Source organism: Apostichopus japonicus, chromosome 19 (assembly GCF_037975245.1).
Source record: "Apostichopus japonicus isolate 1M-3 chromosome 19, ASM3797524v1, whole genome shotgun sequence".
In the NCBI taxonomy this organism is placed as follows: Eukaryota; Metazoa; Echinodermata; class Holothuroidea; order Aspidochirotida; family Stichopodidae; genus Apostichopus; species Apostichopus japonicus.
The window spans coordinates 16,214,013-16,230,525 of record NC_092579.1 but is presented as its reverse complement, the minus strand read 5'-3'; the positions used below and the strand labels follow the sequence as shown (position 1 = coordinate 16,230,525).

Here is a 16,513-nt window from a genome sequence, read left to right as displayed (position 1 = left end):
CAAGGCATTCTGGTCTTAATTAGGGCCAAAATGCTTTTATTCGTGATCCTGTTACAGTAATTTAAGAAGTGATGATGTACAGTAGTACTGTCATTTAAATTGGTCAAGCATTCTTCGGACCGGGCAAGATGCATTATAGTACTCTTCTACATTGTCATATGACCCATTGATTAGTTGGTTCAAGGCGTTCTGGTTTTGATTAGGACCCAAAGGCTTTTTATTCGCAGTCCTTTTACATTAATTTAAGAAGTGATGATGTAGTGGTCATTAAAATTGGTCAAGCATTCTTTGAACCGGGCAAAACGCATTATGGTACTCTTCTTCAATGTCTTAAGAGTTCATATGGCCCATTGGTAAGGTGATGTAAGGCGTGCTGCATGGATTAGGGCCCAAAGCTTTTTTGTGGTCCTGTTACACTCATTAAAGAAGTAATGATTTAGTGGTCACTTAAATTGGTCAAGCATTCTTTGGACTGGCCAAGACGCATTGTGGTACTCTTCTACAATGTCCTTAGAGTTCATTTGAACCATCGGTTTGGTGATCCAAGGCGTGCTGCATGGATAAGGGCCCAAAGCTTTTTCTTGGTCCTGTTACTCTCATTTAAGAAGTAATGATTTAGTGGTCATTTTAATTGGTCAAGCACTCTTTTGACCGGGCAAGACCCATTGTGGTACTCTTCTACATTGTCTTAAGAGTTCATATGGCCCATTGGTAAGGTGGTCCAAGGCATTCTGGTCTTAATTAGGGCCAAAATGCTTTTATTCGTGATCCTGTTACAGTAATTTAAGAAGTGATGATGTAGTACTGTCATTTAAATTGGTCAAGCATTCTTCGGACCGGGCAAGATGCATTATAGTACTCTTCTACATTGTCATATGACCCATTGATTAGTTGGTTCAAGGCGTTCTGGTTTTGATTAGGACCCAAAGGCTTTTTATTCGCGGTCCTTTTACATTAATTTAAGAAGTGATGATGTAGTGGTCATTTAAATTGGTCTAGCATTCTTTGAACCGTGCAAAACGCATTATGGTACTCTTCTTCAATTGATGTCTTAAGAGTTCATATAGCCCATTGGTAAGGTGATCCAAGGCGTGCTGCATGGATTAGGGCCCAAAGCTTTTTCGTGGTCCTGTTACACTCATTAAAGAAGTAATGATTTAGTGGTCAATTAAATTGGTCAAGCATTCTTTGGACTGGCCAAGACGCATTGTGGTGCTCTCCTACAATGTCCTTAGAGTTCATTTGAATCATTGGTTTGGTGATCCAAGGCGTGCTGCATAGATTAGGTCCCAAAGCTTTTTCGAGGTCCTGTTACTCTCATTTAAGAAGTAATGATGTAGTGGTCAATTAAATTGGTCAAGCACTCTTTTGACCAGGCAAGACGCATTTTGGTACACTTCTACATTGTCTTAAGAGTTCATATGGCCCATTGGTTAGGTGGTCCAAGGCGTTCCGGTTTTGATTAGGGCCCAAATACTTTTTATTTTGTGATCTGACATTACATTAACCTTTAAGTATAGTCAAGTGGGGTAAAAATAACAATTTACTTAAAGTTTGCTCTTAAAATTGATGAGTAAGAGGTATTGTTACGGTTCCAATGTTCAAGTGTGTGGAGTGGGATTCTTTTAAAGAGAATCTAACAAAAATAACTTTTTTGTAAATGGAAATTGTTGTTTTTTGCGAAAAATGTTGTTTTTTTATACCCCCAAAATTTGCTTAATTCGGGGTAAAAAAAAACAATGCCGGGGTAAAAAAAACAATGCTAGTAAACAGCTATTTTCTTCATGAATGTATCTTAAAATCATGTTTGCATATAATTACATCTAAGTATGAGCTACTACCTTTATATGAAAAAGGAAAAAAATTGTAAATTGTCTAAATTCGTAATTGGGTCAGATCCAAAACCTGTCAACCTCAGGGCTAAAATTTAGATGATCATAGTTATCAATTTTGATAGTTTTGTCCAAAAGAAGAACGATTTAAGCTTGCTTGGCAAAAAAATTAAATTTGTATGTTTCTTTGTTTAACGAGTACTGCTTAATTATATCAACAATGCACTTAAACCAGCGTTATGGACGGAAACAGCAATTTGTGCCACTGAACTGCAAGGAATGATGGAATTCACAGGAATCTGCACCTGAATAATTGGTTATGGTACTGATCTCTCCAAAATAGTTTTTGAAAAAATTAAGTAGGGCATCCCTAATTAAGATGCTAATCGAGAAGAAAATCATTAATTCCGTCCATAACGCTACCTGATGTCATTAATCTCCTGGCAATTTTAAAGTTCACTTCAGTGATAAAATTTGCATGTAATCTTCTGAAGGTTATCAATGCCATTAAGGATGAAGTGAAAAATTACCAGATTCCTGCATATTGATATGCTGGGGTTCAATGAAACATCTGTGTTATGGATGGAATTAGGAAAACGTTATGGACGGAATGTGAATGTTATGGATGGAAATTACTTTCTTTGGAAAGACTATGCAGAATGTTTTTTATTAAGTTAAATCAAAGCAATCAAATGTGAATGAATGTTATTTAGGATGGAAAACCTTTTTTTACATGTACATTACAGTATTTTTCTAGGCTTTCAGGTGATGTTTTCCCTAATTTAAAAAAAAAAAGAAAAGAAGAAATTTCTGTAAAAATCCCAAACTTTGAGGATTTTTCATTTCAAAATAAGGCAAAACACCCTCCTGAAATTTTTTGTACAAACAGGGTGGTACTATATCTCTTCCAGAAAAAATTATCAGATTTTTTCAACCTTACGCATTTTGAGTTATTGGCCGTCAAAGATGACCTCTTTTGTACATCGGAGCAGCTTAACAACTTACTTCTTGAGAACAGCTAGAACCCTGAAACTTGTTTAGGGGTAAGAACTTTATACTTATAGTTGAAGTATAAAACCCTGACAGCTCTAACATGGTTACTTTGGTAAAAAATTGGCATCAAAACTCCTACCTCATGCTGAATCGCAGCATGAAATAGCAACTTCAGAGTTGCACAACTTGCAAACATATCATAGGAAAGCATTGTAATCATTATTTTGTAATGTTTGTACCAGACATAATAACCTCTGAAAGAATCAAGTACCCTGAAGCAATGGTTTAGGAGCAATTCATCACTAAAAATAGCACATTTTTTAGTGAAAAGTACAAAAATCGTATATTTTGACACTTTTAAGTGGACCTAACTCCACAAGACAATATTTTTGTAGCCTAATTTTTTATTTACCTATTCTATGGGATAGACTCTATAGGCATCTGTAATAGAAAGGTAGTAGAATGGTTAATTGCTGAGAAATGAGACCTCAAAAGTCAAGAAAATGCCATGGTGGCGACAAATTGCGGAATTTTAAAGTGTGATAAATCGGCTGGAAAGCAATGCAACTGAAATTTTCAGAATATGCTTATTTCATGATGGTCCAATCATACAAAAAATTTGGGCATTTTTGGAGAGGGTGCAGCAACAGCCATTCTTGATTTGACACAGAATGACCCTTATAAATCCAAGTTGTCATCCTTATGCAACGTGGTTTTTGTGTATGAAGGAGACTGGTGGTTGGAAAAGGTGGACCAAATGTCAGTTGACAGTAATGTCTATGTCTCCTTCCTACTGCCTAAAGGCCCTACCAATACTTTCTTCTGGCCATCACCTGAGACAAATATCCCACTAGGAATGATCATGGGGAAACTAGAACAGCCTGTCCTCCTAATTTCAAGTAGCAAAGTGGGAATTGCAACAAAGGTGGTTGAATATATTAGGGACAAGTTTCAAAGAGATTGTGAGCCGTGATGGTGATGAAAAATTTTGACAAATATGAATCAATGTATTTTGTTGAGATTGAAAAGTCTATTTCAAATTTTCATGACTGTTCAACCATACAGGCCTCCCATGTCCACAGTTTTATTTGCATGTGTTGTTTTCTTTCATACAAGCTTTGCAGACTGGTGAAACTTTGATTGCATTGGCATTGTTTGAAGGAGGTGAAGCCACAAAAGTGAAAAAAACAAATGGGAAAAGTACTGACAGCCTCTGCTTATAGTGCTGAAAGCCACCTGATGAGTACCTTCAGCAAGAGTGAAACTTTTCATGTGCTGTAGCAATTCATTTCAGGCTAATTCAATACTTTCCGTCCATAACATTCCGTCCATAACAATTCCTATTTCAGGACTAGCTCTTTCCCTTCTTATAATAAATTCAATTTTATTTGATATTATTACACATATTGGCCATAAGTATTAACTTATAACACACACTTCACAATTCAAGAGTTGATCCTAAATTAGGACAAAACCTTCCGTCCATAACTTTGTACATTCCGTCCATAACACAGAATTTTGGTTTGGGGTAGTGGGTTAATAGAGGTACATTGAAGATTATGAGTGGGAGTATGATAAAGCTAAGGTACCAGGCCTGTGATGAAAAGTACCTGATACTTTGAAATCCTGAACACTTCACAGAGTTTTGACCCACTATGAAGGTTGGTGGATATCGATCATTTTTCTGATTCCGTCCATAACGAACACCTAATTTGCATATTCAGACTAATATTGCACTACCCAATTAATTTTTTTCCGTTAAATGGTAGAGGTATCCCAACTTAGATCAATCATGCATACCTTACCAAATACCAAAAAACTCTCACACTATTTTTGATGGGACTTTATCTCTGTGAATTCCGTCCATAACATTGGCAGAGGTTTTGGATCTGACCCAATTATGGAATGCTCGTGTCATATGTCATGCTCAGCCGTATTCATACTGCACAGTGTGTATATGATGCTACACAAACGTGATGTAATATAGTAGAAACATTAGAGTTGAGCCAATTTCAGTTACTTCTGCCCAATTATTTAACATTTTTGACAAATGACAGACATGAAAACTATTTGCCTAACCTCTAAAATCAACATTATGGAAAAATTTATCCATTCGGGCAAAATAGGGAGTACATTGGAGCCGGAAAGTACTTGTTTTTTTTTTACCCCATTCGCATCAATTTTTGGGGGTAAAAAAAAAACAAGGCCCCCCATGAAGCGTGAATGAAGTTGGAGTAATTCTACCATGGGGGAGTGTAATATCACTAACTGCTATGCTGTAACTGCTGGAATAATCTCCTCATCATATAAGCTGGGTATGCAGGAGAAAGTTTCGGATATGTGGTACAAACTTCAAATTTAGCTACTTTAGCATTCGCTTGATTCGATGAAGCGGTGATTGGCAGCGAAGTGACATACAGTACAGTTGTGTTCCAGAAATTAATAATAAACTAGACACACAGTAGGACTATCACCCAAAATAAATTGGAACTTTGGCTAAATATTCCCCTTCTATAAAAGGGGTTGTTTTTTTTTACCCCAACTGACTATAATACTATAGTGGTCATGTAAATTGGTCAAACATTATTTGGACCAGGCAAGACGCATTATAGTACTCTTCTACAATGTCCTTAGAGTTCATGTTACCCATTGGTTTGGTGATCCAAGGCCTGCTGCATGGATTAGGGCCCAAACTTTTTTGTAGTCCGGTTACACTCTTTAAAGAAGTAATGATTTAGTGGTCATTTAAATTGGTCAAGCACTCTTTGGACCAGGAAAGATGCATTATGGTACTCATTGTCTTAAGAGTTCATATGGCCCATTGGTTAGGTGATCCAAGGCATATGTTCTGGTCTTGATTAGGGCCTAAAGTTTTTCGTGGCCCAGTTACATCCATCTAATAAGTGATGATGTATTGGTCATGTGAATTGGTCAAGCACTCTTTGGACCGGGAAAGACGCATTATGGTACTCTTTTACATTGTCTTAAGAGCTCATATGACCCTTTGGTTAGGTGGTCCAATACGTTCTGGTTTTGATTAAGGCCCAAAGTTTTTCATGGCCCTGTTACATCCATCTAATTAGTGATGGTTTATTGGTCATGTGAATTGGTCTAGCACTGTTTGGACTGGGGAAGACGCATTATGGTAATTTTCTTCGTCTTCAGAGTTCATATGACCCATTGATAAAACCTCATTATCTTTGGAAAAATACACTAAAATGTACATTTTCGACAAAAAAAACCTTGATTATCTCGTACGGAAGCAAAAGGCTTTCCATATATATATCGAATCCATTATGGAAAAAGTAACATGTGTACTACAGTTACTTATTCGCGAATGTCGAACAGGGGCACGTAGAATATCTTCTAACTTCACACCGGTGTGAACTTGCACTAGTAGTACTTGCGGTAGGGGTGCATGCCTACAATTTACAAAAGTAGGCATACCATTCCACGGGCAACAGGTAGCGTTAACCGCCCTAGACCTACCATAATATTAACTAGTTATATCAAAAATATTATTAATAATACAATAGTATTAACTAATTATTTTAACTTTTAATAATATTAACTAAAATTCTTGAGAAAGCTATTCATGCCCAAGTTTATGGTCATCTTCAAAACAATGGACTTCTAAGTTCGGCAAAATCTTGATTCAGACAACAACATTCTACTCTTGCTGGTATTGGCTTTACTGACAATATTCTTCATAATGTGGGCAAGGGTCAGATCACTGGTGCTGTTTTTTTTTACCTAAAAAAGGCCTTTGATACAGTCAACCATTGCATTATTCTGCATAAAGATCTTATTATGGGGTACAGGAACATGAGGTGGCCTGGTTCTCTAATTATTTGTCAAATGAAGAACAAACTAAATTATTGATGGGGTTAAATCCAATGCAAGACCTGTTACAATTGGTGTACCCCAGGGATCCATATAAGGTCCACTTTTATTTATCAGTTTTATTAATGACCTTCCTACTGTAGGTTCGAATTGTAAGGTTTTCTTTATTCTAATGATACTGCCATCATGTATAGTTCAAAAAATGAATTAGATATTGAAAGGCCGTCATAACTATGAACCTGGAAGCTGTTTCTGATTGAATGAACACTAATAAGCTGACACATAATGCTTCTAAAACCGAGGTTATGACATTTGGATCTTTTCAAATTATAAAAAATGTTAATCCCCTCAATGTAAAGCTTGATAATGATATTCTTGAAAATGTGTATGTATTCAAATACCTTGGAATGTGGTTTCTTAAATTGGAAAAACATATTGACAAAATTACTGCAAAAATATCACAGAAACTGGGTATTCTAAAAAGACTTAGTTGGTGTGTTGACCAGCATACACGTAGTACTCTGTACAATGCTCTAATTGTACCCCATATTGATTATTGTTCTGCCGTTTGGATTATGGCAACAAACAAATTGGTTGACCGGGTTCAGATTCTTCAAAATCGTGCAGCTAGATTAGGGTGTGGGCATGTTACAGATATTTTTGCTGAATTGAAGTTGCTGAATGTCCGGTCAACGTTCATGAATATTTTAATGTATAGATGTGTCCAAGGCCTGGCTCCAGATTACCTTACTGATAATACTATTCTACTGAGATGTAGCCATTCGTACAGAACTAGATCTAGCTGCTCTAATAATGTTTTATATGCTCCTGGTAGATCTGGGAATGGTAAAAGGTACTTTAAGCTTTCTGGTTGTAGGTTGTGGAAGAGTCTTCCTCCAAATTTGAAATGCTTGCCAAATGATAACATTTTAAACACAATATTATGAAAACTTATATATTTTGTTTAGATGTCTGATATTTGTTTGTCTACCTTTTTGCCGTCCTTTTCGTGCTTTTGGATGTTTACTGTTTTTGTAAATTATGTATTTTGTATCGAGGGCTCCTCTGGAAAGCAGTGCTTCTGCATGGCTACCCTCATTAAAGATGACAATAATTAAAAAAAAAAATACTTAATATGCATCGCTAAAATGCTAAACAATGGCTTAAACAAGTTTGTTACAAATACTAGGCCGATATCAATATTTTCTTTCATATACAGTATGTTATCACCAAGAAGAAATGTAAAATCCCCAAAGATGCGGTACTTGTGGATAAAGAGGATGAAGCAGAGATCAACGAAGATGCTCTTGTACTGTACCTCTCATTGAAATGGAGCCAAACACAGCCATCATAGTGTTGAAGAGCGATGGAATGTGGGGTAAGTGACAGTTTAGCTCCAGTCTATCCAAAATACTCTGTTGACATGAATATAATCAGCAGTGTTGTGAAATGTGTGCATACAAGTTTGGGGGATCTTTTGACGAGTTTTCCTCAAGCACACTAAGTCGACCTTTTTTCATTGGAAGGATTTCCCCGGTCCCTTCAAATATAACATTTGAGGTGTCCCTGCCACATTTGGCAGGTCAAACTGCAGATTTCCCCTCGGTTGACAGGAGAGTAATCTTACTTTTGAAAGACGTTTCAAGTTTGCTGTTAACTTGGATGAATCTTAAACAATCTTTAACTATCAAACAGGTGGCCCGCACAATTATGGGTTGAAGGGAATCACCTCTTGAAAATTGTAAGTGAATTTCGTATGGTCTTTGGGTATCCCCGGCGAGAATTTCAAACACACCAGGACTTGGAAGTACAATACTCATATTACAAAAACTAATTACGTAAGTTCTGTAGGCCTATAATTTATGTTATGTTTACAGCTATGATAATGAACCTCTTATATTTATTTCAAATTTCAAGAATACTGAATGTATTTTGTTTTCCACACCTAATTTAAAACACCTTGATCTAGGCAGTTCTTCAGAAAAGTGCAGGTAGTCGCCGTTTTTAATAGCCAAATGCAGTGCCAACATATCTGAATGCAAAATGCAGGATATCTTTGGTAAACGTACAGTGGTCGCTAACATGATGGTAGTAGACAGCGATGTAGCCAGGAATTTGAAAGGGGTAACATTTTGCGATTGATTTGGAGGAGGGGATGTCCCCCTCCCCTTTGAGATTTTTTTGAACAATTGAAGGTCCTTAGATGTGATCTGGTGCAATGTTTTGCCAGTTTCATCATTATCATATGATATCATATTATCGCAGTGTATTAGCAGTGTAATAAATATTTATAGGAAAAGCTTATCACGTACGATTGCTAGCTTAGCTTCATAACATGCTGTTCGTGCAACAACTTAGGATGAGAACGAACGTTGTCGACGTCGTTGTGCATACGGTTTGTGACACTCCATCGAGTGCGGTTAGGTAGGTGATATGTATTTTATTACGCAGTGGCCAACTGTAGGCTTGTTATAGGCTATAGGCTAAATTTAGCTAACTGCATCTGCCAAACTGAGTGAATTTTCGACACTGAAAGGGGGGTGGGGAGCAGTCGATTCCCCCTGGCTACGTCCCTGGTAGTATTTGGGTAAGTATTTTTTTGATCATATCATGATTTCATATGAATTTGATGTTTACAATGTAACATGTTTGTAAACATGGATTATTGAGACTTGTTTCCGGTATAAATTCCCAATTGATACAAAATTTACATGGTCAACCCATATTAAGGATATTCTGCTCAGGTTGAGTATCTGCAGCATGTTTCAATTTTCCTGCTTAAAGGCATGATTGCATATTGTAATGAACTTGAAAGCATTTCAATGTACACATACAGAAGTAATTGAGATATTCCCTACCAAAGGGACTGTATACGCCGTCCTCGGTGGTGAGCGCAAGGAAGAGTGGGCATGCGGGAACACAGGAAATGAGGCTGTCGACAGGAGATATTAAAGTTTACCCGTTTATTTACGATCTATATACTTGTCAAGATGATGCACAGTGGTCGTGCATTACAGAGGCAATTGGTAAATTACGAAACCAAGTTTTAACACATGCTCAGAAGTCGATGAAGTTAAATACAACACAGTACATTACTAATGTCGGCGGAATGGTGAACGGCGGCACAGTAGACGGAATGGTGAACGGCGGCACAGTTGACGGAATGGAGAAAGGCGGCGCAGTTGACGGAATGGTGAACGGCGGCGCGGTTGACGGAATGGTGAATAGGGGCGCAGTCGGCGGAATGGTGAACAGCGGTGCAGTCGGCGGAATGGTGAACGTCGGCGCAGTCGGGGGAATGGTGAACGGCGGCCCAGTCCGCGGAATGGTGAAAGGCGGCGCAGTTGACGGAATGGTGAAGAGCGACAAAGTTGACGGAATGGAGAACGGCGGCGCAGTTGACGGAATGGTGAACGGCGGCGCAGTCAGCGGAATGGTGAACGGCGGCAAAGTTGATGGAATGGAGAACAGCGGCAAAGTTGACGGAATGGAGAACGGCGGCGCAGTTGGCGGAATGGTGAACGGCGGCGCAGTTGACGGAATGGTGAAAAGCGGCGCAGTCCGCGGAATGGTGAACAGTGGCGCAGTCGATCGGTGGAATGGAGAAAGGCAGCGCAGTTGACGGAATGGTGTACGGCGCAGTTGGCGGAATGGTGAACAGCGGCGCAGATGAACCAAAATTTTGAACCTGGTCTTCTAGGTTATTTTACTTGTCGTCCTATCCGACCTCCTGGGCTGGTCCACCACTGTTTGCGCCAATAGATGACTCGTTCGTCTCCTAACTCATGGTCAGAATCGTTCCACTCCTCCTAGTGCGAGCAGGGAACAAACCCCTGGTCCGAGCATGGAATCCACCCCTGGTGCGATCCCGCAGTTGCTTTTAAACAGAAACTACTTCCTATACCTACAACGTGTGAACTTACACTTAACCATATTAGAAACATAAACCACGCCCAGTCTACAATCACCAACCAATAAAGTACGATTAAATACGACATGCGTGCTGGTTAAGATTTACCCAGACCTAACATTTTTGGCCCCTGGAACGTAACCTAGACGTCCTACTCAGTGACCTCTAAAATCGGGCAACATGAGAGAGTTCCCCCTTAACAGTCGTTCATAAATCAAGCAAGTGACAGTACCCCCTTATAAGATAAGATCTAACAAACAATTCCCTCAAAAGCGTCCAATAATGTAAAGAATCGACCCAAGTTAATCATTTGATTGGAGAAAATACATGTTAATGCTAAGGACACAAGGAGCTTTGACATGTCGTTACAGTACGTATGCAGCTACTGAAGTGAGCTGTATGATGTCAGATTGTAGTTAGCAGTCCCCGAATTAACATTTAAAATGCTTGTTTGGTTGTGAAAAGTACTTTCATTTAGGTAAAAGTTGAGCTTTTGACCTCGTTGCAAGAGTAATTATCTGACTAAAAGGTCTGTCTGTGTGTTGAAGGGGTGACCAACGGCTCTACTGGCGAATGCGGTGTATCACTACTGGGAACAATGTAGATCACCAAGGTTGATATCAGTTAGTGTGTGATTACATTAAAGCGATACTAATCCCACTTAAAGTAGCTGTGCAACTTTATATAATCACACATTTATTAAAACAAAATATTAATACACTTGATATATATTTTTTATCCTTAAATCTCCTTCATTCAGTGGGACTCAACCTAGAGATCACTAAAAGAAAATATGCCATTGGTATTAATGTCAATGCATTTGATATCCTTGCAGACCCACACACACCAACTGCAGTCATATAAATAAAGCTTCATACAATACACTGTTCTACATTTGATTGCAGATCAATTAACTTCCAGACAAACTTAATTAGTAATTCTTTACCACAAGTCATATGTATATATTTAATGTACCACTGCAGGCAGTGAATGTTTGACAGTGCTGTATTTATGTGATTAGCAAGGTTCTTGCACTCCTATGGACCTGATTACAAGCCTTGATTTCTTTTGACCTCAGATGACCTTTGACCTTCACATGAAAATAGTATGTTGTACTTAAAGGACTCCTGTATTGAGTGTAATGTGGGGGCAATACTTGTGACCTTTAATTATGTAAAATAACACACATGACATATCCAAGTTTTCAGACCAGTTGAACTCCAGTTACATATCGATTCATATGAAATCTATAACAGGATCCTGGTACTTAAAGTGGATTACTATTGATAGATACATTTTAGTAATTGTTTCAGGAAGCTTTTTTTGTGAAAGAAGGGTTCATAGAAGCCAGGGGCCCTCCGCAACCGTGCCCCAGAGGCTGGGTTTTGCTTTGCTGACTGTTTTCAGAGCAACATATTTAGCTGTAATCCAGTACGTACATGTACACTTCAAAAGAATATATATACAGTAGCCTACTATCTTAGAGAAGAGTACTGGATGTAATCTGCTAGTATGTGGGATGAAATAACAACCCTTATGACAATGACTAATGAATGTAAATTTCAGCAAGTTAAGATAATTTGTGAAAGATTTGGTTCCAGCTTTGTACAGAACAATTGGACAGGTTTTGGCTTTGATGTTAATCGTAGCTAATGCATTCATGCTGCTGTGTGTATATTAGACGGTAGAGGCGATCTAGGAGCTTGTCCAGTAGTCCCCATCTTGGCCTCTTTTGAAAAATAGTAAAACATTTTTAAAGAATTAATTTATGTGTTCCCACCCTAGGAAGTGGAACATTATTTAGTATTTTGTAAGAATTTGACAAATATATTTATAATAATGTTCAACGATCGTAGCAACGAAATGAGCCTATTAAACCGTTTTACAGATTCTCCTTCGGCCGCGAAATATGTCATACATTACGTGATTGGTGCATTTAGTAAACAAACCATGATGCACGGTCCAACCGACGAATCAGAGACGTCGTTTTAACAAGCTTCTGTACGCCGATTTTCCATGTCAGGTGGTACACGCGGGATGCTTTACCTGCACAGTCATGTCAACGATTACGATGGCAGATCGTGAAAGTTGCTCGAAAAATTCTTGTTTTGCTCACTGTTATGGTGTTTCTGCAAGTTTAAAACCTTTCACAGTGACAACATATGGAACTGATTACTGAAAAGTGTTACACTTTGGAAAGATCTAGTGTAAGGTGACCATATTTTTCTGACTGGAATCAGGGACATTTATTGCGTGACTGATGGGGCAGGGGTCGATTAATGCATGTTGAGAGCTCCATAGGCTGTTTGACACAAAAGGTAGATACAACCAGAGAGCAATCATGCATGTTGGAAATTAACATTGATGCAACATCAAAAATCAAAAATCCCTTTTTATAAAGCTACTGTACATACGGTGGGGTGTACATTTGAGTTAATGCATACTTCATCTTAATAATATAGTGAGAAAGAATGTAAATATTAACATGACATACCATTAAATATCCAACATGACAAACAATAAATTCATGACAGCTGCTGGCCAAAACTGGTCACAGATCTGGCTATAAGTTGTGTTTAAATTTGGTTTTCACAATTTGACCAGAAATGACATTTTGACCTTCACTACAAGCAATATAGGATTTGTACTGACAAATACAAGATCTGTCACAATTTGACTTCTTGAGATACTGTACATTACATTATTGTGTTTTCAAGGTTTCCAGAAGTTGACTCCTGTTAACTATAAATGACATTTGACCCCACCTAAAGCATACTCAATGTGATTCACCTACATACCAAATATGAGATCTGGGAGTCCAATTTCTCCTCCTATTGTGTTAAGAAGTTGCAAGCTTCACAAAGACACACACACATATATATACACACATGTCGTACGCCAACAAAGGTTACGATTATCAACAAAACAAAAACGGTCATTTTAAACATTTATGCACAGAACATCTCTTATTGGCACATATATCTGGGTGTTCAGTCTTCCTTTATTCAGTTCTTATGATGTATTCATGCATTATTAATATGATTATTGTCTATACTTTTATCCATCCAGCAAATATGGATAAACGTTCATGCTCGTATCAATATGGAGAAAGTGACAATGGGGATAGAGAGGTACGTTCATATTTAGTTGCATAAAATGATTAATGAAAAAGGCTCATTTTCCAACTTAGTCAAGATATTTTCAATATTTTTTACTTTCTAGAAAAAATACAGCCATAGTGCTTTAATTGTGTCCAGGATTGTTGTCGTTTGAGTGTTTGCCGTCATCAAGCGAGGATTTGGACACATTACCCCCAAAAAATATGACCCAGCATCACTTTACTGAGGTATACTGTGGAATGCAACACATGCTGCTTGGAAAACTGCACTAATTATGGGAAATGTTTTTAGGTGGGAAGATGCTTCTAAAGGTCAAAAATTGTCTGTAAGTTTTGCCCTGCCCATGAAACAAAATGAGATAGTATGCAAAAGAAGGCCTATATACTTTCATTTTACAGCGGGCTATCTTGCAATTATTTTTGATCTGCAGTGGTCGAGCAACGTACAGTACCTGTTCAGGGACATCCCTTCCAATTATTGCAACAAATGAGGTCCACCACGAACCAAATTGTATTACCCCCAGTTTCATAACCTTTATCGTCAATTACAAACCTTAGATTGCAAGACACCTATGTAAACATTGAATTTGTACGTGCAAATGGTATGGCACTAAGAATGTATTTATTGAATAAAATTAACCTTGTTTTGTTTTAACCAGGCATTCAACATCCTGAACAGCATACGGGGTGGGATGGATAGCCAGACAGAACTGTTCAGCAGGTAATAATACATATTTAATATAGTAATGTCAGGAATAATATAATCCTAAGCCCTGAAGGAATATGTAACAAAAATTATTGATGTAAATTTGCTTGAAAAAGTATGTTGTAGACTTTGTAGTAGAAGAAAATCCCCGCCCACCCCCCACCCCCTCCTCAATCAGAATGCTTATAATGGTATGTATGGTACTTCCTTGTCTGCATGGAATGGATACTCCTGGAATGAAGACAATGTCAACTATGGTGAGGTTTTTATACAGATTGTCCACTGTTGATGACCATTAACCGAGACCTGGTCAGGCACAAGAAAAACAATACTGTGGTTCTTGTACCCCATATGTATACTAGTCCATCCCAAAATATATTACAACTATTTTGGGTTACTTTTTTTTCTCGAGGTTTTCATCAATTGACCAGATATGACAGGATTAGATATATAGGCACCATAAAAATGTTGTTGTAGCCTATTTGTGATATCAACATATGTGACATTATAAAAATACTGTCAATACTCACTTTCCCTATTGTTTTGGAGTCAAATGATCAATTATACAATCAAGATTTGATAAAAAAAATCACTTCTGATACTCGTAGGTGCTCAACATTTGCGAGCGAATTTACATCATCAAATTCGTCGGCTCTTTCAACACACCTGGGGACAGCGCTGTCAGCCATAGTGTCCTTAGTAGTTATATATTTATGGCACTTGTTATTGTAGGTACATTATTGTATATATCAGAATCATTGGTCAAAACATTTAGTACTGTACTACTGTACTGTTAATGTTGCACATTAATTGCAGAATTTAGCATTTGGAGGAGGGGGGTAAGAGATTGGTCTCAGGCATGGTTAGTCAAATTAAAGGTGTCAGGATCTTTTCAGACTAAACACAAACACAATATACAATGGAAAATTCATGGTTCGGCTGAAAAAGGCCCTATGAGCCATGTAATTTTAAAGGTCTCATAGGGAGTACCACCGAATCCTGCCAGACAATGCACCTGTGGCACTATAGCTCTGTATGGCCACAAAAGATCAAAACCTTGTAAATGTTTGCCCCCCTCCCCCTCCCCCACCACCAAAACCATCCCTTCACTGCAAATTGTCACCTGCAGGGGCTGTTGCTTGCAATATTAGATCAATTGGCCTAGTTCAGTTATCATTGGTGTTAAGGCATCATCACTGTATGGAGCTCATCATCAAATTCGTCGGCTCTTTCAACACACCTGGGGACAGTGCTGTCAGCCATAGTGTCCTTAGTAGTTATATATTTATGGCACTTGTTATTGTAGGTACATTATTGTATATGTCAGAGTCATTGGTCAAAACATTTAGTACTGTACTACTGTACTGTTAATGCTGCACATTAATTGCTGAATCTAGCATTTAAAGGAGGGGGGTAAGAGATTGGTCTCAGGCATGGTTAGTCAAATTAAAGGTGTCAGGATCTTTTCAGACTAAACACAAAATACAATGGAAAATTCATGGTTCGGCTGAAAAAGGCCCTATGAGCCATGTAATTTTAAAGGTCTCATAGGGAGTATCACTGAATCCTGCCAGGCAATGCACCTGTGGCACTATAGCTCTGTATGGCCACAAAAGATCAAAACCTTGTAAATGTTTGCCCCCCCTCCCCCTCCCCCACCACCAAAACCATCCCTTCACTGCAAATTGTCACCTGCAGGGGCTGTTGCTTGCAATATTAGATCAATTGGCCTAGTTCAGTTATCATTGGTGTTAAGGCATCATCACTGTATGTAGCTCAGTGTTTCATGTCAATATGATGAAATCTTCCCTGCTACTGTAAGTAAGCATTTTAATGCATCACAAACTTCTGTTTTTGTTTTTTGAAAGTAACAATGATGAACTGGAAGAAGATGATGGACATGAGGAATATGGCGATGAGGAATATGGAGATGAGGAAGATGAAGAGGAGGTAGATGAAGAGGAGGTAGATGAAGTCTTGGATGATCAATGGGAAGGAAAGGTTAAACCTGCTGCATTGCATAAGAAAAGTGTAAGAAATCCACACAAAGATCTGCTGTATAGGCCTAAACAAAAGCTTGCTATAATTTAAGACAGTTTCTGTGACTATGC

At 38.1% G+C, this 16,513-nt stretch overlaps 1 protein-coding gene across 11 annotated transcripts in view; it reads left to right on the top strand.

The window, feature by feature from the left end:
- The window catches only part of LOC139960104 (uncharacterized), a 60,499-nt gene that overhangs the window by 32,208 nt on the left and 11,778 nt on the right, over positions 1-16,513 (top strand). For 4 of the 11 annotated variants that reach the window (XM_071958209.1, XM_071958210.1, XM_071958208.1 and 1 more), the window contains exons 2-5: positions 7,888-8,046; positions 13,648-13,709; positions 14,356-14,417; positions 16,271-16,433. In XM_071958209.1, coding sequence (XP_071814310.1) covers positions 7,998-8,046; positions 13,648-13,709; positions 14,356-14,417; positions 16,271-16,433 — 336 coding nt within the window. In that variant the 5' untranslated portion in view covers positions 7,888-7,997. Of the gene's footprint in view, positions 1-7,887; positions 8,047-12,332; positions 13,710-14,355; positions 14,418-16,270; positions 16,434-16,513 lie in introns of those variants that run through there. The other 7 variants (XM_071958200.1, XM_071958201.1, XM_071958205.1 and 4 more) reach the window with 4 other exon arrangements.